The sequence below is a fragment of the Haemaphysalis longicornis genome, unplaced genomic scaffold (assembly GCF_048455015.1).
Source record: "Haemaphysalis longicornis isolate Haplotype H1 unplaced genomic scaffold, Haemaphysalis longicornis Haplotype H1 scaffold_9, whole genome shotgun sequence".
Taxonomy (NCBI): Eukaryota; Metazoa; Arthropoda; class Arachnida; order Ixodida; family Ixodidae; genus Haemaphysalis; species Haemaphysalis longicornis.
This window is the reverse complement of record NW_027526460.1, coordinates 11002969-11029183: the sequence shown is the minus strand read 5'-3', so window position 1 is coordinate 11029183 and position 26215 is coordinate 11002969. Positions and strand designations below refer to the sequence as shown.

General features: G+C 44.0%; 1 protein-coding gene across 1 annotated transcript in view; it reads left to right on the top strand.

Annotated features, from left to right (window-relative positions):
- The window catches only part of LOC144151979 (MFS-type transporter SLC18B1-like), a 33779-nt gene extending 10444 nt beyond the window's left edge, over nucleotides 1-23335 (top strand). The window contains exons 3-17 of the mRNA XM_077683166.1: nucleotides 2275-2410; nucleotides 3573-3856; nucleotides 5411-5506; nucleotides 5632-5705; nucleotides 6023-6170; nucleotides 7294-7362; nucleotides 7481-7587; nucleotides 10206-10212; nucleotides 12809-12958; nucleotides 13060-13158; nucleotides 15136-15224; nucleotides 16126-16221; nucleotides 19152-19226; nucleotides 21923-22016; nucleotides 22653-23335. Coding sequence (XP_077539292.1) covers nucleotides 3590-3856; nucleotides 5411-5506; nucleotides 5632-5705; nucleotides 6023-6170; nucleotides 7294-7362; nucleotides 7481-7587; nucleotides 10206-10212; nucleotides 12809-12958; nucleotides 13060-13158; nucleotides 15136-15224; nucleotides 16126-16221; nucleotides 19152-19226; nucleotides 21923-22016; nucleotides 22653-22736 — 1455 coding nt within the window. The 5' untranslated portion in view covers nucleotides 2275-2410; nucleotides 3573-3589 and the 3' untranslated portion in view covers nucleotides 22737-23335. The remainder of the gene's footprint in view (nucleotides 1-2274; nucleotides 2411-3572; nucleotides 3857-5410; nucleotides 5507-5631; nucleotides 5706-6022; nucleotides 6171-7293; nucleotides 7363-7480; nucleotides 7588-10205; nucleotides 10213-12808; nucleotides 12959-13059; nucleotides 13159-15135; nucleotides 15225-16125; nucleotides 16222-19151; nucleotides 19227-21922; nucleotides 22017-22652) is intronic.
- Nucleotides 23336-26215: the final 2880 nt, after the last annotated feature.

Here is a 26215-nt window from a genome sequence, read left to right as displayed (position 1 = left end):
TATCCGCCGTAGCCACGAACGTAAGTGTACAAGTATACAAGTAGCTGCGCTCCTTGTGACCTGCGACATCAATTTCATTCTCTCGAGAAGACGGGAGTGTTCTTTACTATGTATTTGGGAGGGCGGTGGTGCAAATGTCGTGGCGGCTGAACACTCGCCGCTAACGGGCACACTTTCGCGCGACTGGGCCGCATTGCACATCTATACTTGCAGCCAGGGTGAGCAAACGGGCTGATCGGAGGAGGCTGCATTGCCTGCGTGGCATCCACTAGCCGTTTCCAGTTCAAGAACCTTAAAAACTGCAGGAAAACGTCCAACATTCATTGTTCCTTTGCTCTCTGTTAAACGCTATGCGAACTACAGCATCAAGCTCACCGGTGCGTGTGTAACGTGGAAACAGACTTGAACTTAAACATTTCCCAGAAGCACGCCTAACAGTCGTGAAGAAATACTGGGAAAACAAGATTTGTGGACTTTTTTTGCAAGACTCTGGACTTGAAAAAGAGATTTCTGAGATTGGCTTGACTCTCTAAACAGTCACACTACAGGGCTGAAAAAACGCACACAAGGACAAGAATGGGACAACACTGCGTATGTTCCTATCTTGTCCTTGTTTTTTATGTGCTGTAGTCTGAGTCATGTTAAACAAATCGTCATACTTCAACATTACTAATTATATCTCTGAACCCGAGCACTCTTAGTTGCAACGTAATTTACGTATTTATACTGTTGTCATGCCTATGATTTATTTCTATGGAGTCTCTTATTTTGCTATTCGCCTGTTGGGAGTGCTTTCGTCTCGTTTCAGCCTTTACCTTTTTGATCTCACTAGTCCCAATATCTTGAGTTGAATCATCTCTCTTCTTTTTTTAAAGGACAAATACACACAAGCAATCTCTCTGTTTTTCTGAATGTCATATTCCGCGTATTTTGGCGGATAATTTACCGCTCCGCTGCCACAAGAGGAAGATCCAGGGAGAGCTTGTTGTTTCTTTTCGTTTTTTTTTTGCATGAAAATCTTAAGCGACAGAAAAGTTTTTTTTTTATTACTGCTGCTATACGCTTTCGCTAAGCTAATGCCGTTTACATTGCTTGGCCTGAGATTCGAAGGGGCTAAATCGATGATGTCACGGAAATGGCGCATCTCAGGCAACGAAGACCCCGCAAATCGTCTTGGTGACGCCAGAGTCATGCTCAAGGTCGCCACCCTTCAGTTATTCCTCACTGCGTGCCTTCTTTGCAAATGCGTCGAAAGGAAAGAAGGAAGAACCCGTTTATGCGTCCGTCCCATGCATCAATGTCCACTAAGTCATGCATAACAAAGCATCAATTGCATAACATTTGGTGCTTCCTTCTTCTTAGAATATGCGGCCTAACAAAAATGCGAGAAATTTGTTACTCTTATCGTTATTTTTGCGCAATTACAAAAATTCGCAGTTTTAGTTTCCAAGCGAAGTACAATGCTCACGAACCTCCGAATATTTCATGCCCCTCCCCACAAATATTCCACGCTTTCAGCTCTTCTGGAAAACAATAAATATGTTTACTCTCTCTCTCTCTCTCTCTCTCTCTCTCTCTCTCTCTCTCTCTCTCTCTCTCTCTCTCTCTCTCTCTCTCTCTCTCTCCAATAGGGAAATAGAAATAAACAAATTAGAATTTTCGTGAAGGGACATGCTTTGTTCACAGTCGCAAGTGCAGAAACTGTCAAGGCGTTCTTCAAGACAACTTAAGGTGGCGGTCTCGCTCCTTTGGTGTGACCCGCCAGTTTTGAACGGTGTTTGCGTTGCCGCTGTTGCCCGGCAGCTTGCCCCACAGAAAAGGCTAGTGTATGACCGCAAAAGCCAATGTATAACTTTGAAGAGCATTTTTTATCGCCGAATACATAGAAATAAATCGACAGTTCGAACACAAAAATGGTTTAGGGTTACTTGCCTTTGCCTTTTTGAAGATAGAAAACTATTCGGCCAAATAGATTAAATTTGCTGCGTGCTTTGACGACATTCCAGTCGCCTGGTTTACGGAACGGAATTGGTTTCATCAAAGAGATATCTTCACATGACGTGTAAAGAAAGGCTAAAAACGCTGAAAATGAGGAGAATTCACAAATACACCATGTACAAAGCTCAATGCAGATGAATGAAATTTCGCATATGCGATGGTAGTGGACGTATTTCGGTACTTCAACATTTGTCTGGATTTCGTGGAAAATTTTTTATTTACTCTGGCCTAAATATCGCTGTATTAATGCATACATGGTTCTACATTTTGGCCCAGATCAAGCCCCCGTCCTTGGGATCAACAGCACAACGCTTTAGCCAATGAGCAACCGCGGTGGATGCCTCAATAACACAACGGCAGCGACAGCAGTACAAAAGGCACCGTGAAGCTACCCAAAACGTCTGGACACTTTGTGAGGACCCGCTATACGTTACCGTGTGGACATCTGTGGCGGAAAACGTTTGTGTGGGCCTAATGATGAACCTTAAATATTCCTAAAACCAGTAAATACAACGCAAGGGTTGCTTACTAGCTGTGTCACAGCGTTTTACGTCGAATATTTTAGTGCTTTTTGCGGTTGCCTAAATTAGACTCTCTCTTAGGAGAGAGTCTAATTTTAGGAGAGTTCTTTAGCCCTAAAAGTATTAAACGATCTTGTTTTCGTTTCTAACCTCCCCCCCCCCCCCTACCCATCCCCATTCTTATCACTGCTCGTGGACCGGGAATATAGGCCTTTGTCGGAGTAGACAAAAAGCTCCTCCCCAAACCAGCATTTCTATACCATGTAGTGATAAAATCAAGGTCTGAAAGTCGTGTTACGTTGCGCCTACTTCAAGGGCAGAGATCACGTCACTAAGCTCGGGTCACGCGCTTGAAATAACCTAGGTCCGAGGTCCCTGCTATGAGTTGCCACTCCCACGTGCTGCAGCAACCTAAAACATATGGCCCTGTAAACTGTAGCAGCAGTTCCTATAAACAAAGCTTCAATTTACTTTTTTGTATTGTGTTGTAAATTCTGAAAACGTAAATGCTGAAGCATATGCGTCGAATGTGGGGGCTTCATGGCCAGCTGCATGTATTATTCAAAAAAGGAAAGGTTCGCTAAAAATGTGAAGTCCAGGTGACACTACCGACGTCAGCACAACCGCTGTAAAACGTCATGATCAATGTTACCAGGCCTTACGGAAGCGTTTTCGTTTGGTTACAAGGACCCACACGTGGCAAGTGCCGCAAATTAGAAGGTTTAGTTGCCACTGCATTATAAAACAAACTTCTTTACAGGAAATGTCACCCTTTCGGTGAGTTACTTCCTCGACGCTACTCCACGCTCCGAGTTTCAGCCAGCATACCGTTTAAAAAGTTTCTTCCCTCCCATAGCGAAGTACGCACGGCGAAGTGCAACTTCAGGTTTGTTGGCTTCTGGAGTTTTTAGTTTGCCTCTGAAGAACAAAGAAAAAAAAACATCTCTTAAAACTTCAGGAACCGCTGATTTTCGTATGTGATTTTTCTATCTCGTTAACCGCGCTTCATGTTTCTGGAGCTGATGTGGTCTGGCGTGTTTGCCTTTGTCGCAGAATCCTGGTGCCCAAGCATGGAAGCCTTCACGGACACGTCAAATTCCACCCATGGATCCAAATACTACATAAATGTGGCGTTTATCCCCGACAACAAACCCGTTAGTAAGGACAGTGAGAAAGTTAAACCCGAAAGTTGGCAGCCCAAGCAGCCTACCCCCGTTGCAAGCAAGAATGGCGTACTGGCGGTGGTACGCCGCAGCAGGTGGATGATTCCGCTGGTCTACACGCACATCTGGTTGTCGGCAGCGTTTTCGCTCATGCAACCCTTTTTCCCACAGCTGGTAGGTTATGCACACTTAGCGGAAACGCAACGTAATCTACAGCGGCTTATCCAACAAACCCGTACTACCAGTTCATACAAAAAAAGAACTGCTCTTTAGTTAAAATCGGCGAGCAGGCTTCGAGATCTTGATGAATTCGATCGGGCTGGGAACATCAAACAAGTACGTAATCAATAAGGCAGGAAGCGATTCATGTCTATATAAAATTGCACTTCATGAGAAGCTTGGCACTTTTATTGTATTGCCAAAATTGTATGACACCGCAAAAACGTTTTTCTACGCTGTTTTTACCAGTGTTGGCACTGCTCAATACTTCAGTCTTGAGAAAACTCCACTCAGTAAAGCTCGAGCATATCTGTCGATAGTTGCCTCTACTTTCAACTTATGTTACCCGGTTCCATGCATGTGTTCCATACGCGGATACTGAGAACTTGCCTCAGTACACGAAATTGTTCCCATCCCGCTGTTAGTTTATTTACGGTCACTCGCACAAGCGTGCCTGTCATGCATCCGGTGCTGGAGCACAGAAACAATAACACGAGCAGGAGGGTGTTGACCTGGAATAATAAATAACGTATGAACGCGCGCCCGTGGCTGCAAATTCCGCGCGTTCTTATATGTGAAGAAATGTGCGAAAATCCCCTCATGACGAGTAGCTTATATAAAAAAGGCGATCTGGCGTTATGCGTATGGTTTATGCCCTCTGAAACATGCGGTCAGAACAAAACATTATTATCTTGACCTGCAAAAATACACGAAACCTGAGGCATAAAAAACTGTTTCGAGAATTTTCAGTATAAAAACTATTTAATTTGCTGCTGTCACTGCTTTTTTTAGGCACCATAGGCGTCCAGGTAAGATTTTTACGAAGGTGCGAGCGAATAATTGTGTGCTAATGTTTCATAAGGTCTTCTTCTAACAACAATAAAATTAAGTGCTGCTGCATTTATCACCCGCCTTCAAAACCAAATAAAGCTAGCTGCTTTATCTCTGATCCTGATACGATAAAGTAAATATGACCCCTTTGCACCATTTGTTCACTTCGAAATTTTACGAGCGCCCAGAAACCAACAGCCCCTATCAGCTTTGACACAAGTCTATTTTAGCATACGCACGTGAGCGATAAATCCAGGCTGACCGAACACCATGTAAACTTTGATGCAAGGTGTTATCAATGGCCGAATTCGGAGTTACGTCAGTCAATTTTGCGCCCGTATCGAGACATGACGTAGTTACGTTTGAGAGACCTTAAACTTGTACCAATGCACAGCAACTTACTTCCCCGTTTTGCTCGTCTTGCGAATCACGCGTGTCCTCTGCGATATTTCTGCTCTCAGCCAATCAGAGCTAGCTCAACGTGAACACTTTGAAACGGACATGAAATGTACACAACTCGTAATACCATCCCTGGTTTGAGCCAAAAAAGAAAGGGAGGGGGGATAACGATATTTGAGGTCGCATGTATATTGGCAATGGTACAGAACGCCGCCTTCCTTGGTTAGATAAAAATTACATGTTTTCCTGTGTTGCATTTCCTCTTCGTCCTCTCAAAAGGCTGCTTCCGCTGGTCTCGAAGCATGGAAGTACGGTTTCTTCTTCTCCGCCACAAAGATTGCAATGTTGGTGGGATCCGTGCTGACCGAACGATTCGTAAGTACGCTGCTTGTAAATACAGACAAACTCATTTCAAACGACCTGTTTTTTGTAACTATGTGGGAAATGTAAATGTGGCTGCATCGTCATAATTTACATTTTTATCCCGCCCTTCTTTAAAGATGGTGATCGGATCCCCACGGCGGTGCTATTTAGCGGGGCAGGTTGGCTTTATACTGTTCACTCTCCTCCTTGGGTGAGTCCTGTACCCGTTTTTTACTGCCTCGTGTGCCTAGAAAGATTTGTGTTCAGAAATTCAGTGCCTTGTGCAAGTCACTCTGGGTCCTGTTTTCAGCAATGGCACTTTAAAAGGTAAATGTAAAATAAAAGTGCAACAGCATTCACTAAGTCTATCATGATGTTACATTACTGCAAAGGTACCGTCGAAGTGCTAGGTGCATAGTCGCTCCGCCTAAAATGCAGCTGCGCTTATAGCGAGCCTTGTTCTACAGAATTGCGCATGCGCCACGCCAGATACACATGGACATCTCCGCCTGCTTTTTTTGTTGGCAGATTGCTGTACTGGTCACCTGGTGGCGACGTGTTCCTCGCCATATGTCTGGTACTTGCCCTCGTCGGTGGTTTTTTCTCGACAGTGTACATCGTGTCGGCGTACTCTGTTGTCACAGCAGCATTTCCCGTCCATACCGGCATCATTATAGTAAGTCGTGTGGCTTTTACGGGGCCGCAAACTAGCGTCTTTGACTGCTCCATTTTCGCTAATTATCCAATCACAGGGCCCATTTGACCCACACATTTCAAAGGCACTTGAAAACTGCTAAATTCCCACGGAATTACTGTATTAGAGACTGAACTTGTCCCAAATAAAGGCATGCTAGAAATTAATTTTGAAAGACCGACGGAAGCCCCATACAAAGTAAAAATCAGCGTACAAATCTTCGCATCGAAGTAAATTGGGGCTGAGTGTCTTACACCGCAAGTGATAAAAACGTTTGACAAGAGACAAGCCAATTCGATAATGATTGCCAGAATATTATAATAATAAAATTTTACTTGAGTTCAGCTACGGAACGCGAAAAGAACCTGCCAAAGTTAGTCTATAGTATCTTTAGTTCAAGCACAGGAGCCCTCAGACTGCCAAGACTGCATACGTTTATGTAGCATGCGAACCTGCGTTTTACAAAGCTTCCAAAACAAAATGCTGGTGAGGGCTTCTTTTTTGCTTTTTATAGTAACTGAAAACAAACACCTCTCTGCGTCATAATCGCGAAATCCAAGCTCTCAGTGATCAAGGATGAGGGTCATCACTCAGACCCCGTGTACCAACACATTAGGAATGTCAGCGCCAGCGCTAGTTAAAGGTGACAGTTCGAAAAAACGCCCTCCTTTATTGAAAAGCGGCCTTTAGAAACGACCAGTATTTGTTTACTTTCCCACTCTCCCCTAAACTTTCTTGCATGGTGGGTGGCCAGTGGTACTTCTTCTCAAGTAAAGGTTCTTCTGCTACCATTCTTATATCCGCTGACAGTCGGCTGGCACTTTTGATAACTGCTCACTGCCCACACGGGCGATAACGAAATTGAAAGTAGGCAAGCGAAAGCGAAGTCTTACTTGGCTCCTACATGCCCATTCAAAATAGGAATAGAATATTTTTATACGGCGAAATAGTCATTGCAGTAAACTGCACAGCACTCTTTCAACTTCTGTCGTCCTGAAAACGTTTTCGCTGAATGAACGAGCGCAATATCTGAGCCAACGTGGTAAGCTAAAGTCGCTTTCTTCGATGCCCTGGTTCGAACTGAAGGACGTTGTTATTCTTACAGGCGACGATGGAGTTCATGTGGGGAGCTGGAAACATGCTGGGGTCTGTCCTCGGCGGAATACTGATTGACGTGAGTTCTGAACGTCGTTTTGAGGTTACTCTGATCAAATGGGTTTTTCCCTTGGTTAGCTTGTTTATTGTTGCTCCCATTTGATGGTGATTGCTGTCGCTTCCATGGCTTTTTATAGGCATGGGAGTACCCCCTGCCTTTCTTTGTGATGGCAGCACTATCGTCATTTTCTCTACCATGGACAGTTCGGTCGAAGAAAATATCTGCAAGTCCTGTGCAAGGCAAGTAAAAAAACAACCGCCGTTCTTGCAGAGCCCATAGTATGCGCGTGCTTTTTTTGGGGGTAAAAATTGCAGTTGGTTCTACAGTTGCATAGACATCGTTCCATAAGTGACCCACGTGGTTTCGAAGAGTTCATTTTCATTTGGGAAACCATACCTGAAGCCCTACTTGAACGAGCAACCACTTTATTTACAAGAATCCAGGATTTGCGATTTCTGGTTGACCCAAAACTAAACATGAACGACTGAGGAACACCTTCTAAACAAAAATTCAGGCATTCATTTTTGCGAGGCGCTTCACTCAGAAACATCCGATGCCTTTTATGCAATTATGTTAACAGGAAAATCCTTTGAACTTTACGCATTGCTTGTACAGCAACAAAGCTAAGGTAAGGAAAAGTAGGATAAAAAACACAATGCAGCAAGGTAAAGTGAACTTGTGGAAAGGAGTCTGGTTAGTCTGGTTCCACGTCTGCCACCGATTTCGTTCGTTTGCACCGCATTCCCTAAAAACCGCTGTTGAAGGAGTAGAAGGAAGCGATTCACTTCTCTTCTCCTCACGAGATCGCTCTTTTTACAAAAACCTGATTTGCCACCTCGCGAACTGCGTTGGCTTCACAGCCTGAAACGCGTAATCGGTCGAGCAGAAAAAAACAAATCGTCACCCTCCGCCGTAATGTTTAAACGCTGGGCTTAATTTTTTTTCCTTGTGTTGATAGCTTTACGGGAACGATTACGGGAACGCATGAGTGGAAAAAAGCGAAAGTTAAACCGATACGAAAATCACGCCCAAAAGATGACGTAAATAACTTCAGGCCTACATCTCTTACTTGCACTTCCAGCAAACTTCTTGAACATATCTTAAAACATATCAATATATATCTTGAACACGAACGCATCCTGTCGCCTTGAAAACATGGTTCCCCTTAAGGGGCTTTCTACAGTCACGCAACTAACAGAACTAACCGATGATTTATCCTTAAGTGTGGACAACCAAAAACAGGCCGACCTTATCCTATTAGACTTTTCAAAAGCCCTTGATAAGGTTTCGCATAAAGAACTGGTACAAAAGTTACAATGTACCTTAGGCAATGGCTCCGTTACGAAATGGATCAAAAACTACCTCACCGGTCGCACACAATTTGTTCATTTCAATGGCCAAATATCCACAACAGTTCCCGTCACATCCGGTGTTCCCCAGGGTTGTGTTCTTGCTCCAACCTTATTCCTAATTTTTATCAATGACCTATCCTGTCAAATTCCCGTCCCCGTCAGACTTTTCGCGGATGATTGTATAATTTATCATGAAATAAACTCTGCAGAAGATCATCTTGCCTTAAACAAAACAAAGCCTAAACTCGTGTTCAGATTGGCAAATGGTACTGAATGTACAAAAACAGCTATAACGAAGCAACAAGAAAAAGGGAAAGGTCAGAGTTCTCATATACCATCAATAGCATCCCATTTCCTAGAACAAGTCATCATAAGTACCTTGGCCTCATATTTACTAGCGATCTCAGATGGGATGCCCACGTTTCTAACGTTAAAGAAACCGCGTTGAAACGACTATATTTTCTGGGACGATGCCTTCGGCTAGCACCTTCTGAAATTAAACTGTTAGCCTACAACTCGTACGTGAGATCTGTTCTCGAATATGCGAACATTGTTTGGTTCCCGTCAACAAAAAAACATATTGCGAAGCTAGAAGGCGTTCAAAGAAAAGCCGTCCGATTCATTTATAATAAGTTTAGGCAAACGGACTTACCAACCGAAATGCTTAAAGAAGCAGACATGCTAACGCTGAATAAACGAGCAAGACTAGCACGCCTACGATTAATGTACCAGCTACACCATAAGCAAACCAACATCGATGCCTCCAGATACATTACAGTTAAACAATCACGACCGACGCGTAAACAGCACGCCGAAATACTTGCTTGGTAACAGCGCAAATAAAACAGGACACAAAAGGAAGAAGGAACGGACACAGCGCTGGACAAAGCAAGACAATGTACCAACTCGCCCAGTCGTCTGTTTTGGCCGAAACACTGCAAGAATACGCATTCCGCACGGAATGTTTCAAACACTCATTCTCCCGAGCAACAATAAGGGAATGGAAAAGTTTAGAAGCCATGACTACTAGCAGCAATTCTTTAAATATATTTTCATCTCTTGTTGGAGAACATTTGCGTTCGGAACCCTAACATGGCGCTATCGTAGTCATATTTGCAAAATCGATTGTTTTAGACTGTGTTACTTTGACTCTTTCACCCTGTAATCATTTCGATGTAGTACAATTATTGTTAGAACTTTGTTGTTAAAACTTGGTTAGAAATTGTTTGAATTTGGCTGTTAGAAATTGTGAGAACTTGGTAGCATCACGGTAACGCGTGTCCTAAACGATGTGTAACTTACGGATGTTTTTATTGTGTGCTTTTATTGTGGGTTTTTCCGATGTCCTTCCTGCGAAAATCCCGACAAGGGATTGGCAGTATTTATGAATAAATAAATAAATTACAAGAGAATTAAAAGACATATCACCCGTATTGTTGAAGACAACGCGAAAGATTGATCTTACGCATTCTGAAGCTCAAGGCCTGGGTTCGAGCCCCAGCGAGTCAGACAACCTGTTGCAATTTTTCTGTCTTAGGAACATAGGATAACTCTACCTCTAAGCTACCACAGGCGGAATGGCTCGATCATTTTAGCACAATGGCTCAAGGAAATAGCGTGAGTGTTCGAAGCGAAACCGTACATGGCGCGAGTTTGTACAGGAAGTACCAGGTGTGTACCTACCGAAGAACAAAATCTCGCCAGAGAATGATGTTATTTGTATATATATGTTATGTTATGTATTATATGTATGATATGATATCGCCAGAGAACGATATGAGAATTATATGTTGCTGGCAGAACCTATTTCGCGCCACGAATGCCACGGAATAATGTTATTGTGGTCTTTAAATTAGTGGCGTTGAGCGGCTATAAATTATTTTAAACAATGTATCAAACTTCATCACATATCGGTAATTTTTTGCAGCGAAGCTGTTAAGAAAACAGTAATTTTTCGTGTCCGCAGCTAAAAATACCAAGAAATTGCCGAGCGCGTGTACGTAAACGCGAGTTAATTAACAAAACCGGCAGTTAACAAAACCAAGAAAAATTCCGAGCGCTCGTGTGTGCATACCTCGCGGTGGCCGGGCAGCGTCCGCGACGCGCCTCTTTCAGGCGAAGCATATCCACTCAGAGAGACTGGCCAAGATTGGCAAAAAAAAACAAAAACTCCAGCGTTCCCCGTAATCGTGGCGATACTTGCTCGGGACGAGAAAGAATCCAGCGTTTACCCGTAATCGTGGCAACACTTGCTCGGAACGAAAAAGACACGTCATAGCGTAGGCCCTTACAAGGTGATGTCCAATTATTAGCACTCCTAAAAAATGAAAGAAGCTCACACTTATACCAACAATGATAGGGTAAAGATCGTTGCGGCAGTGAAGAAGAAGCAAATCGGCTGCAACCGTGGACTCAAGCCTTGGTGACGGTCGTGAAGGTTGCGTAGAGCTTGACTACCTTCCAAGTTTTGCGCGTTAGTGTGAGCTTCCTTCATTTTTTATCGTTACGTTGGAAACACGTTCACGCAATGGTATTTCTTTTTGTTAAAAAAGATCTTCATATATTTATTCAGCACTTTCTGGACATAAAAATGCTTCAACCAAAACGATTTTTGGCAATTTAGTTTGCGATAAGAAAGCTAGATCATCAGCTTTTTTTTTTCTTCTAATCTCCAGGTAAACAGCAGCATTTTTGCAAAAGCGGTCGTGGTGTAGCGCGTGCACTAAACAGGCAACATACTAAATGAATTTCCTGCAGTATTCACTTTAATTTACAAATTGCTGGACAACGCCATTACTGCCAATATTTTAGAGAAGCTGTATATGCATCGGTTTCCACATATAACGTGCGTGAAATTATCGACGTAAGACGAACATTTTTCGCCCCCAAGGAATAGTGTTTTGTGTTTCCTTTTTTGAGGGCTCCTGGCGTGCACGTGTTGGTCGGTGTTTTTCCCGTCCTGTTTGAAGGCCTTCCGAAGCGACATTTTGACCAGTGTCTTTCAAGCCTAAGCAAGACCACATCTCCGGTTGCCGGTTATGCGTGCATGCGTGCAAAGGGCTGGGAAGTGAAAAAGGCGGGGGGGCGGGGGGGCGGGGGGGGGGGGGATGCTAAGACAGGCGTCATGGGCTCATCGATGACATGCCCGTACTGCTGGTGAGATAATTTGACGCGGATGCCTCACGGCCCGATGCGGCATCATTTCTGTCCTCCGAGGACGAGCGGGTTGGGTTGGTGTGTTAAAGAGACAGTAAGATACGTACCACGCGGGACAATAACAAGCCCCTTGTTGTCCCGCTAGAATAAAACGGCGGTCCTTCCAAATTTTATTGAGCTCATTACCTACTAAGTATGTTCAATCGCAAATTACGGACAGACGTGTTGTATTTCGCCCACTCCTTGGGCTAAGCCCAACTTTGCTGTTCATCCTTCCTCGCATAGTGGAAGGGTACTTTATTTTTTCTAATAAACGTAAACTGGTGCTGGGCTTCAGAAAGTTAGTGTTTTATACGACTCACGGTGCTTGGTCAGGTAGGTCAAACTCTACATAATAGACGCCTTAACACTGCACTCATATTCTATGCTCTAATAGCGAGAATTGCACAGCATGCTTTTTGTGCAGTTGCACCGACTCAAAACGTGTTTTTCTATTGTCGTCATAGTGTTTACTACCGTATCATGAGCATAGTCACATGGTGTAAATTGAGGGGCTATGAATGCTTTATTCGCTTATTACCGTACCGATGCTACACTAGTATATTCTGTACTTCTCACACCTCGTGGCTCTTTGTGCTATATGACGAAACGTAGTTGAAGCAATTTTGGCAAAACCGGGCGTTTATTTCTGTCTTGAAATATCGGGTTCAAATATTCCAATATTTATACGCGGCCACGCAGAAAAACTTTTTTGTCTTTTATAATATTTTTTTTCATCCATGCCCGTACAACTCTCCACAAGCTTTCCCATTTGCCAATTTCGCTTTTATTGTTCACTAAAAAAAAAAGAAAACGCACACTACCGTTAACTTGGCAACCTCTTACAATTTTCAATTTTCCTGGCCACGGTTGGAGTTCTGACGGTCCGTATTTCTCTGATCATTGCAGCGACCGAGCACACGCACGACACCGAGTCTCCAAACAAACGAATGAGCTTGTACAAGTTACTCATAGACCCGGTATTCTTGATTGATATGGGCACAGTGATGCTGTGCTGGGTGATAATGGGATTTAACGAGCCGACACTCGAGCCCCACCTTCAACAGGTACCAACACTTTATTGAATAACACGAGAAATGAAGCTGCTGTACTTTGGATTTCTTTTTTAAAGAGTTTAACGTTCCGGAATTTGCTTTTTTCGTTCCAGTTCGGGATCAGCACAACCCAGCTAGGCGTCATTTTCATGGTACAATTCGCGAGCTACACCGTCGCGTGCCTTGTGCTGGGTATACTCTGCCATTTGAAGGTGAAGGAGTTTTCAGATTACTCGTATTAACGAGGTGTCGCCGCACCTTTACCTGTACAAACTGTTTCTTGGACGCTTCTGCGTACCTTGAATATTTAGGGCCCATTATGTTTCAGTTCAGGAAAATGAACCATTATGTTTGATGTGTTTTGTACTGTACATGTGTCAAAGTAACCAACATACAGCAAGAGAGGGCCACTGGTTTTCTTATGCATTACCTCGAAGATAGTTTCAAAAAAAAAAAAAGACCGCATTTCTTGCCATTTTTTTCCCAGACCAATCTGTATCTGGCTTGGGACAACTATTCCGTTTCAACTAACAAAATGAAATTGGTTGCGCAGTGAAAATAACTGGGTTCTTCTCATTGTATTTAATAATTGTCGGCACTTGTCATAATATCAACAAAAGGATAAGAAGCTTTCGAAGCAAACCAGAATAAATGAACAATTTCACATCTCCTTCTCGGTGGTATAGCCCCGCAGATGTTCACCTTCGCAAAGCAACTAGGCGCAGAATTCATCTCCGCTTATTGTTTGTAAATGCTAATCATTCTATGTCAGGGAAAGTGATTGCTCGCTGTTACCTCACCGGCATGCACAGATAAGTTAAACGAATACTACAGTGGGACTAGTGGAGGCTGTGCGTATCGTGCGAGTATATATATATATATATATATATATATATATATATATATACATATATATATATCTTACGGAAGAAAGAAAGAAAGAAAAACACGCACAGAGTGGGGATGAACCCACGCCTTTCGAAAGGCGTGGGTTCGGTCCCCACTCTGGCCGCGTGTTTTTCTTTCTTTCTTTCTTCCGTATCTTAAAAAAAAAAAGTTAACTTCATTAACCGTAGTAAAAAAAAGCGCTTAACCACACCCCTATGCTTCCGTTGGTGTTGCAGACTGCCGATCTATCTTTCTGTATTTCCTCAACGAGCCCCTCATTTCCTTACTATATATATATATATATATATATATATATATATATATATATATATATATATAAATCTAGAGAAAGATAAACTCACAAAGCGCGCAGAAATAGTATAAGTAAAGAGTCGGATACACAGCAAGAACAATAACAAACAATGTTTACTTACGTAGCGGCAATGGGACTTGCCTTCATCAGAGTAAAGTTACATGAGAAAGCCAGTGGCCCAGGTTTTTCTCCTCAGAGAACGGCCGCCGAGTATCGAGCTTCCGTGAAGTTGAGGAAGTTGCCTTCTTGCCGGCAAATCATGTAACTTGTAACTTTATCTTTACTCTGATGAAGGCAAGTCCCATTGCCGCTACGTAAGTAAACATTGTTTGTTATTGTTCTTGCTGTGTATCCGACTCTTTACTTATACTATATATATATATATATATATATGCGCGTAAGCATGTGTTGTAGCTATTCTTTCGCTAACGGTGGCTATTACGACGTATTCTCGAGCGCAGTCGTAGCACGAGTCCAGAAAACCAGACGGCGTTAGAAACCCAGATCAGTACTCAAAGAATACTTCGCAATATAACCGTTAATAAATTACAACTTGATAAGCCACAGGTCACACTGAATCTGTAATATTTTATGATGAAGTTCAGCCTGTGCTGATACTGCAGTAAAACACGTGTACAGCGTAAGGACAAAACAAAAGTCATTCTATAGTGCTGCTTAATTCTGCTCTGGCGCCATCGCTCCACTGAGTTCTGTCTTCGCTTCTTCACTGGATTATAATGGAGTGCAACTTGACACTCTAGCGTTAAGACACTGTAGAGTGACGCTCCAGCGCAATTGAGTGCACGTAGAGGTAAAAAGTACCAAATGGGCGCAAGTTACATCCACAATTGCATATATGATGCAGCACTTTTTCTTCACGCAGAAGTGAACGCAACCACACTCCCGTGCATGCTTATAAATCGCACGTACACGAGAGCAGACATCTGGGTCTTAGATTACAAACTGTATTCCCGTATTCTGATTTCAGATGGATGCTTTCTGCGCGTTTGCTAGCCAAAGCATCGCAGTATTTGCCTACCTCATACTTGGACCGGCTCCTTTTATTCCAAGTGAAACGTAAGTCAACAAAAGTAGCGACCGATGGGCTAGTTTGTAGGGTGAAATTTTGAAAAAGAAACGCGAGGCAACACACGACACAAATAGGAAAACGCACAGGACGAGCGGTTATCCGATGCGTTCACTCGAGTGTACACGTTTTTTGCCGGCAAGAAGGCAACTTCCTCAACTTCACGGAAGCTCGATACTCGGCGGCCGTTCTCTGAGGAGAAAAACCTGGGCCACTGGCTTTCTCCGTCCTCTACACACAAGACCACAAAACCGCTCCTGTGCTTCCTAAAAACGACGAACTTGCACAGAAGACTGTAGAACAAAAGACAACTCTCTATGAAATCAATGAACTCTATCGTCTATAGTGTCGTAATGCTGGCCACTTACCTTCCTCTTCTGTTACGGTTTTCATCATTTTTCCCATTGTTCCCTTTCCTCACGTGTAGGATAGCAAACTAGGCCACAGCCTTGTTGACATTCCTGCCTTTCCTTTACCTTTATTCCTTCCTTCCTTCCAGTTTTCCACGGCGCGTCATTGGCCAGCAACTACAATGACAGGGTTGATATAAGCACATAGGAGCTTACGGGAAAGAAAATAACTTTTTTGCTGATTGAGTGTCATTGTTACTCACTTTAATGCCCATCAGCATTAGCGCATGCAGAGTTGTTCTTAGGGGCTATGTTTATTTCAGCTTCCCGGGACAACCAGCATCTTTTTGTTAAAGCTCATTAATAAACTACAAAAATAATGAAACGCGCTAAGCAAAGCCGGAAATCATGGTTCGCAAAAATAATACCGTAAGTGAAATTTACAGGCTGCCTAATGATGACTGTCTGGTTGTGGATGTGAAAACACTGGAGAAATCGTTTTAAGAATTGTTTACTACTTTTGTCGTGTCCGTACCTTTAGGACTATGTGGATGGTGTACCTGTCACAAGTGTTCACGGGAGTCGGCATGGCGGGACAATTCATATGCGGTTACTGCCACGCCCTGAAGCACGCCGTGTAAGTAAGCCTACATAGTATTTATTCAGACTGATGGCACAAACAAAATATACCACAAACAAGTACGCTTTAGGCATTATTCAGTGTTGTTGTCTTCAATATTTATATTCGATTCGGCATGAATTTGAGCAAGAAAAACAAGGTTACATCCACCAACGCAGTTTAACTTATTGCAGCTGAGTTGTATGGGCGGAAAAATGCAAAAGCAAACAAATATACCTTCGAACCTTGCCTAAACTTTTGCCAGTTTGGGCCTTGCGTTGAGCCACGCAATTTCAGTATAGCTCTACATTTTGTGTAGCATTGTCTGGCAGGTCCTTTTCGGCTGGCTATCCCTGTCTGAAGAATGTTTCTATTATTATTGCTGCAAATTCCTGTTATGCCACGCTGCCTAACATATACTCTTTTTGGTCCAGTAACAGCGATAAACTGTATAAATGCCTTTTTAAGTAGATAAAAATCTACATACAAACTCCATATAAATGCGTCAAACGCCCCAGAGAAATTCGCCCATCAAGCTCTCTGTAAGAAATCTTTGGCCAATTTTCGTGTAAACTCATTATTACTTCCTAGGGGTCCATGTAGACAAAATAAAGGTTTGTTTTATTCGAAAGATTTGGTGTTTTTGAGTGCCCCCAGCGCTTGCCTGGCAGCAAACGATTCTTTATTCAGTCAGGAATCAATCCATTTAAGTTATAATTTTGATTCTCCCTCCAAATCCTGTGTCTCGTGACGTCTGCGATGACGCAACAAACACAGGTCTTCAAGCAAATGTTAGTACGCCTTCTAGTCTGGAGTGGACTCGAGAACGTCTTGTGTACCGTCAATCCTCCTAGATGGCGCCACCATACTGTGCAGAACCGCTTTCCTCCCTCGCTCTGTTTCTGACCACATTTGCAAATGGCTTGTTTTTGTTACGGTAGGTAGTAATCGTTTCGTGAAACGTTGAGTATGCTCGACAAACAGGGTGACGTAACACAATGTCGGCTACGCTATTCGTCCAGTGTCCTGTGAGACAACCCCAAAGCGCCGGAATGCTGGGCCACCATAACAAGCATAGTGCGCGCAGTACCGTCGGTAGAACGCACTGGTACTTCCATGTTTACGTGTGCTTTCGTAACTTCCATTGTATACCTCGCCATTCTTACTGCTATAAAATGAATGTGCATTGAATTTAATCAAACATAGGTCGTTCTGCAAGCTTATAAGCCCTGCCAAACCTGCGTTCGCTTTCGAGGCCCTCAGCCAATCGCACTGCTGTGCATTTACGTCAAAGGTTCTAGTCCGGGAAATGAGTTAGTAAGTCGTAGGACGATTTTCTTTTTCTCTATTTATATAGCTTATTTGAGCGAAGTTTACGTTAAAGGTTGCGTCGATATGATTCTAACAGAGCAATCTTTCAACTGAACTAAATTTGTGTTTGTATGTGCGTGGCTTCTATAAGAAAAAGTCGCATGGCGATTTCCTTATTTCCTAATTGTATAGTTAAACGAAGTTTACGTTAGAACTGACGTAAACCTGATTCTAACGACATGATTCTAACGAATGAACAAAACGTGTTTTGTCTGCGTGTCCCCTTTAAGAAAGCGCCTCCACAAATTCTACATAACTTATAAAAAAGAGGCCGAAAGAATTGTCTACAATTACATTACGAACAGCAAATACGTATTTGTAAAGGATCATCGACATTCTCGACCGTATGGAAACCTAAAAACTTTGCCTCCCCTCCTGCTTGAAAATTTACATAGGTATAATTAAGCAACTTAATTGTACAACGCTAACGTGTACAGTAATACCCATAGCTTCATTGGAATTGTAAGCTCAATATAATAATTTTGCACATCCGACTACTTGCACGGTCAATACGGCTACGTAGCACAGAAAGAAAAATGTAACTGCAAAACTGGCTTTTAAGATAACGCGTGGCGGATGAGCAGAAAAATGCCGGAAAATTATGCACTAATCGCCCTGTGAATCTTAGTAAAGTTGCTATAATTTATTAGCCCATTACGATGAGCAGGCACGTAGAGACAAATGCTATGCTGCACCGATCTCCTGGCAAGCAAGAGACTCCCATGCGCATCGACGCAGCGTCAGAACTTGTAGAATTTTGCAAAGCGAAGACACGAAGGATATTAGTCAATCACAGTTTAAACCTGTACAATAATGCCAGTCTCCATTTTGTTTACTTATGCTATGGTTAACCCGCGTTTGTTCGAGCTTACTTGTTTTGAGAAAAAATTAGGTACCATTAGTGAAAAAGGCGAAGTATTTGGCCGAAGGTATTTTTACTTCCCGATCAAATTGACTAGATTTTAGAGGTACCGCCAGATTGATCAATGTAATCATAGTCGACTATACTTTCTTGGGGAAGTCGACCCCACTTCGGTTATTGTAGCCTAACCACGTTCTTTGTCATGTTAACCTAGTTCGTGAACTAAATTTCCAAACACATACTGGCTTACGATATGCAAATAACGTCACGTAATATTTTTTTTAATGCAGCTAGATCTATAAAAGAGGAATCAGGAAAAAGAGCTGACGGCATTGTTTTATTTACTTCTTTTCAATGTCAGCCTGGGCTTATTTTATACCGTAACTTTTTTGCTAGTACTTTTGCCTTGTTATAATTACCGAATTACAAGCCGTATTAGGAAATGCGTGCCTTCTGTTAGTCCTAAACTAACAAACGGAAAGGGGGTGTACGTTTGTAACACCCTCTTCCCAATGTTGTTGGGAAGACCTTATGAAACCTATGGAAACCACAACTGCCATTGCAGAAATAGACTTCCCAGTTAGCAGTGCTGGTTGTGTAACCGCTGTTTTCCTTTTCAAACAACTTTACTACTTCAGAAATGTGCAGCCGTTTTATGGCGGTCCGTTTTGAATATGTGCGTGTCGTCCGTGGCTGAAAATTGCGCATTTTTCAGGGCAAAGGGATATTCTGACGATCTAAGGACAACATCCTTCATTTCAACTGTAGTATTCACTGTACTTGTTCTTGGGTGAGTACATACTACTGAGTCACGTGTGTTATCGCGTCATATTTAAAGACCTCCAGCGGAAAACCCAGGGGCGGATTTGTGTGTGCACGCTAGTGGAGGAGGGAGGGAGCGGGGAGAAGATTTTTTTTGCAATAATGATGATGATAATATTTAAGTAGACGTTAGTAATACTAATAATGTTAATATTAATCTTTAATTTTCTTTTATACTACTACTAAAATTACTAGGAGTAAAAAATTCGGCCACCTTCACAATTGAGATGCGAAAACTGAAGAAACAGTCTTCCCTGCCTCTCTGAACAAAGAGAACACTTGCACGTCAGAGCTTACGTCATCACCACGCGGAGTCAATCCCCGACGCGCGCCTTCCCACCCGAACATCTGCGCCGCGACGTGCACTCCCCACACCTTCTCGTCGTCTCCTTGCCTCCGCGCCACTTCCCTGACAATTCTTGGTCGAGCATTTTCCTCTTCCCTGCTTTGTTTCGCCGGTTTTGAGCGACGTCAGGCACGGATAGAGCTTCAGTTTAGACAGTTTATTGACGCGGGCAGGGAAAACCAATAGGCCTTTATGGGCGTCCAAAACTGATTTCTTGGTTCATTTTGGTCGTCTGTGGGAGGGGTGGTGGGGGGAGCCAGTGTGATAATCCGGGAAGTCAAAACTTGGAGCTCTTTGGCGTCTTGTTGCGCCCATGATGCAGTGAGAAGACAGATATTGAGCTTCCTTAGGCCATACTGAGTGCTGTAATCCAATGTTTTTTTGTTATTGTTGCCAGAACGAATAATTATGTTAGTTTGATGGAATACAGTGTTGAACAACATCAAAGAAGTGCAATAACCACACAGGAGAAGCGTTCTTGCTTTTTATTTATGTAGTTATTTTTTTACTTACGTATATTTATTACTTACTTTATTTATTTGTATCCAAACAGAAAAACAACATGCACATTTGCGCGCACTTACTAAACGTACGTTCAATAGGACGTGCTGGCACCATCCACACAGCGTCCAGAAAGGACCACACGTGAATGGCAATCGAGGGGTGCTATTGATGAAGTAACCATAAAGGTGTTCATTTGTTTGGCGAATAGAACAAGCTGCTGTAAGTTCTCAGGGCCCGTGTCAAGGTGGCGAAACACGATACTTGTGCCGCTGAATAAATGGGTACATTTGCATTCAGAACAATGACCGGAAAGTGTGAACTATAGGCATGCCTTCTGGTATAGTTGGTCACCCAGGCAAGATAAAAAATTTAGGGAACTTTCCACTCAGGCTCACGATTTGAATGGCGAAGCTGTGGCAGGTAATCATGATCGTTTTAGTATCGTTGTGACGTCGTGGTTGACGTCAGCGGCATGTCTTCCCAATGACCTTATGTTGAGCAAGGCCAGAGTGAGCTCGCCGTTTTGGTCTATGTTTTCGTGCGCCAGTCGCGTTTCTTTCGTTCGATCAAGGGGAACACGGCCAGCACACATGGCTTTGTTCAAAAGATAGGAACAAATTGAAAAATTGGATATCCCCCCAACAGGGCCTTCGGGTGTGAATTCGCACCGTTGTCTTCTTTGTGTGAAACCTTGGAGGATATCATTGAGGGCTTGTCCTGTTTGTTCCTTCATCCTCGTCTCGTCTGTGTGCAGTGCAACTGCATTAGTCTTATTTCCACGTTTTTTCACAGTTACGTAACCCTATGCTATCAAGTACCCTAATAAAATCAGAAACCTTATTCTTCCTTACCCGTTTTCTTAAAAGCGCACAATGAGCGCTGGAAGCATGATGCTTGAGCTCTTGGGTGCAGCCACCAAATCGCTAACTGTAACGTGACCAACCTTGGGGAAAAACATGCCAACAACGCGTTTGTTTTTTTAAAGACGATAGTCTTCCTAGGGCTGCTTAAACGCGAAAATTTTGATCTGTGTGTATGTCTATCTATCTGTCTGTCTGTAACTCGATTCAGCCACCCGGCCAGTCAAACAGAAGCTGAACAATAGGTTCATATGCGCACAGCCAAATCTAAACGTCTACGTCCGGTGGCAATGTTCCTACTTGTCAACATTGCTGAAGAAGAATAAAACATTGCATAAATGCGAGGCAGAAAATCAATACATAATATTTGCAGTGTTCCTTTATAAGAACTCATGGCTGCTCGATTTTTTGAAATCCTACGTCCACTGCGCAAAAAAAATTCACTCTATAGCCTGCTGTTTCCCGCGCCACTAACGCTTCTGGCGGCATTTTAAGAACTGAACCGGCAACAGTTACGAAAGATTCTACTAGATAGGTTCCACGTTCAGATTGGAGTGGGGAAACGAGGTTCTATAAACGTTTAAGGAGGGCGCCGCGATTCACGCGCGCCTCCGCCGTACGGCAGCGCTGACATCGGGGCACCCGACTTGGAGCAGTGGAAGGCGGTAAATTTAAATTGACTTGAGCGAAACTTTAGCGTGTTACCTTGGGAAGAACGAGACGGGAGAGGAACAGCATGAGAGGTGTGCGGGAAAGAGAAGGAAGGCATTTACTTGGCAAATGTCTATCGTCTTTTAAAATGGGCGTCGACATTTGCAACGAGAGGAGCAGATACGCGGCCATTTTGTTTACCATAGAACGTATTGTACGCCCGGTTTGAAGTGACCAATCTCCCATCGTGCGCCCGTGAAAACCCATCATCGTTGTTAATACTTTTTTTATTCTGAAATGCAGGGCAACGATTATGCCTCCTATCGCCGGATACGTAGTGGAGAAATTTGGATATAGATCTGGGTCAATGTTTCTGTTCGGCCTTCTAGTGCTTTGGGTGAGTATAACTTGTCACCAAATTACAACCTTCGAGTGTACTCGAGCTTCTATCAATACTTCACAACACCTTGAAGCAGTCTTCCGGTAGGTGTCGCACATTAGGCGCAGTCCGAAAATTATTTCATCTCTTAAAGACCTGAGAGGATAATATCGGAATGGTTTTAACCTGCGTGCACGAGGGCGGGCAGGTTCACTCATTTTCAAGTGTTTTGGTGTTTCCTTAAAACTAAAACGGCGCACCACTGCAAAAAGTGTCCGCAGTAATTTCACCAATGTTTGAAAAGGCCAATATTGCTTTAACCCGTATAAAAATCGCTGCAATGATACACAAGGCACGGTTGGTGAAAATTAAATGCGCACTGGTAAACCATTTTAAGTGTTCGCCGCGAATAGTCTCTCTCTGCTAACTTCTGTCCACTCTGCACGAGCCATAAGAAGTCTTGTTACTGAGCATGACGTCTCTGGTTCGACTCCCGGCCATGCAGCCTGTTTTTGCTATTGATGCACTTAATCAAGTGACCAGTATGTTCAGATTTCGGTGCATGTTAATATCTTCCGGATGCAAAATGATTGAGTTGCCTTTTGCTACAGCGTGATAACTAATCTGCAATCAAACTTGTTTTTTTTTTTTCAGACACCAGTGACATTCTACCAGTGGGTGAAGCAAAAGTGCACCGGAAAAAGGAAAGGCGGAGAAGACACAGCGGTTACAGCGTGAACTCTATAGGAACGCGATCAATTAATTTATATTAGCTCCAAGCGTAGGCAGGTAAAACTCGGGTTTTTTCTAGTGAGAAAACTTGGTGCACGACTAAGGGCGTGAGCCAAGAAGTAGACCACATTGCGAAAAATGCGTAAATATTTTTTAGAAGGGCGCAGTCCATGTTTTACCCAAAGAGATGGGGCCTACCAAATATGTCAGTGTGCGACCTGGAAGCTCAAATTTTTGGCTGCTCCTTTTGGCCACCATTTATACGGTTTCATTACCGATGCTATCCATACCTTCACATGCAACTCTGCCTGTCGCTCAACCATTGATCACCCCTTAGACACTCATAAACACCTTCGAAGAACGCTTTCATTTGGCTACTTTCTTTGGCCGGAAAACTGCTCAAAAGAGGGCAAACTGCGGCGACAAAGTGCTCTAAAAGCCTTCTAGACAACGTTAGCAAAGTATGTAACACTTTAACCGAGCGAGCATTCTTATGGGCTTGAAAACTGTTAAAATCATTCCTCTTTGGTGAAAGGGTCAGTCCCCTGACAGCCTTCTGCACCTAAAGCCACACCGTATTACAAAATAAATCGAACAGGCTAAAATTCGCGAGTACCTGGAATGCTTTTCTAAAGCGAGCACAAGAAAGAACAAACTGACAATCAAGTCGCCGCGTGCAAGCCATCCACTGTATTTGACACCCATGCATTCTAGACAGGCCAGTGTGAATCGAACCTGCACCGTATGCCCTCCAGATGAGGTATAGAATTAAGGAAACAAATTTCCTCAAGGCAACTGTACAAGATACGTGAAACGTATGCAGCACGAAGGCCAATCATGATAGCATATGTGGTGTATGCCGTTAGCACCTTCCCGTTTCTTCGTGACGTCATACCACCTGCTTCTCTAATCCAAACCCGTCCAAGTAAATTGCGCAGTCATATCTCTGCAGGCAAGGCGGCCGTAGCTACTCGCGATGCGCAACACCACGTAGCAACGACGTTGTGGCAGCGCCGATTATGAACTACGCACTTATTCCTCAAAGTGCAGGGCGCTCTAGCAACCGTGGTGCCTGTAGTGAAGCGCTGTTCAACCGCCTATTCAGATCTATGCTAGGACAACCCGTCACTGCGTGCCGCCACGACTGGCAGGTGACGCCACACCAGCTTCCTGTCTCTGTACCTCACCCATCACCTCGTTTCAATCTACATTTTACCGTGTGTTCCACAGCCGTTGGAGGATGACCAGCCCCCGCACGCAGCTGACACGTCCAACCTAAAACAGCATAAAAAGCCTAAATAGCGTACGTGCCCCTTCAAAAACGAACACAGTTTTTCCACCACCACGCAGTGCTATCGCCCACCGTCACAGGATTCCATCCGTGTCCCTGTACAGGACATCCTTTTACGGTGGCCCTGATTACGTTGGAATGCAAAAACGCTATGACAAACTTTTCTAGGCCGCAACATTAATAAAGCTTTGCACTTTGTCCTTTGCCATCAAGTCATTCCCCGTTGAGCTCGATGTTTTCTTTCGGAAACACTGCCCGAAATTACCTGGAAAATTTCCACATCGACAGGCACAACCCACAGGTAAAATCTTACGCCGCCGCGCAATAGGAGTTCTCCAAAGCAGAGGTAGGTCTATACTGACCTCGTGGTGGTTTGGTGAGTTGGTAAGCGAGTGGTTACCTTGGAGCATGGTCAGCGGGGGCAGGGGGCACTAGGCTTGGAAGCACTAGTATACACACGGAGGGAAGACCGAAGAGGGCATGGCAGCCGCCTATGATGATGATGACCATGATGATTGCTATTGGTTTCTCCTGTGTAGCGGAGTGATGACGTGTCATCTTACTAAAAAGGACTAATATACCTATGTTTTATACTCTTGGTTTAATACGAGCGTTGCACAGGGCAGACACAAAAAACTTATTAGGCACAGAATACTTTGTTTTTTCCTGTTAAGGCCGAACCGCATGGAGAGTTTTTTTCACCCGATTCGCGCGCGTCGGCGTTGCGCGTGCGTTTTTTCGACGCCCGCGTCGACGATTCCGCGCCCGCGCCGCGGCAGCATCTGCCTTGGCTAGATTTTGACGCGCGTCGCGTGCGGCAGTGGGAGGAGCCTGGCGACTTGCGCCAATGGGGAGGCACGCGCCTCATGGCTGTGGTTTCAAAGCGCTCGAGACAGCCGGCTGGCTCCACCGGGGATGTTTAGGCTTACCCACGCTTACCACCCCAGCAGATATTGAATGTGCGCTTTCACTAGCGGTGCGAATGATGTTTTATAGTACCGTTTTCACCCACATTATAAGCTCCTTTACCACACAAGCAACTTCGTGCGTGCCTTGAGCGGCATTTTAGAGAGCGCTTAGAAGCGGTCGCTCGAGCTCCCGCCACTACTTCGCTGCCGAAGCCGCCGCCACGTTGCCGCCGCCGGCAGCGGCACGCGCAGCGTGCAGGTGGTTACGCGGCACCGTCAGCGCGCCTGTGGCGTGCGCGGCGCGTTTTCGCCAGCAGAAAACGCTCCATGCGGTTCACGCTTTACAGGTGGTAACTGTCCTAGGCAATATTCCCCTCTCTGATTCTCGTCCACCAGCATTATAATCTTCTTTTCGTCGTCTCGACAGCTTGAAATTAGCTTCCTCTGTCCTACCCGTAAATCCTAGGGCTTCTGGAAGCCGAATATTTCCCTCATGTAGATTTGGATGGATACCCTCGCATTCTAATAATATGCGCCGCATAGTTTGTTTCTTTTCCGCAGACCACGCATGCCCCATCATTTTGTGAATACTTCCCCACGAAGCTCTTAGTTCGCAAGCAACCTGCTCCAGCCTCAAAAAGCAAAGCACTTCCCTGGGAATTATCGTAGCAATTTTCCTTTCTGATGTCCAATTTTTCCGCCCTGTACATCTCTAACGACGTTTTAGCTTCCATTTTTCTCTCCATTTATCCGTTTCTATCTGCCTTGCCTCTTTTTTGGTTACCGTGGCTGTTTTGGATTCAACACTGTTCTTTCCGTATTTCATCGTAAGCCTTCTAGTCTTCCTTAACCACTGCGGGTCCACGCTTTTCAAGTATAGGTACCTAACACCTTAGCTGCCCACCTACGTTGATCCATTGCAACAAATGCGTAGAAAAAGCTACTAAAACCATCTCCGAGGAAGCGGCACTGAAAGTGGCAGACGGCAGGCTCCTGCACATGTGGGAGGCCATGAATGGCCTGCAGAGACGGCTCAGTAAGCACAAGCATAATCGTAGCCTGCGCAGAAAGAATAGCAGCTTTAAACGAAGAAACTGAAGAATACGCGAATCAGCTCACCCGCCAAAACTGCCACAGCATGTGCGACGGCATGGAGCTTCAGATGGGGTTCGCTGAAACTTGGCATATTATCAGATACCTAATCGGTCCCGAAAGTAGTAGAACTACCCAGAAACACAACCTGAGCAAGATTTATCCCACTTACCAGGGAACGAAGCAGGACTTGC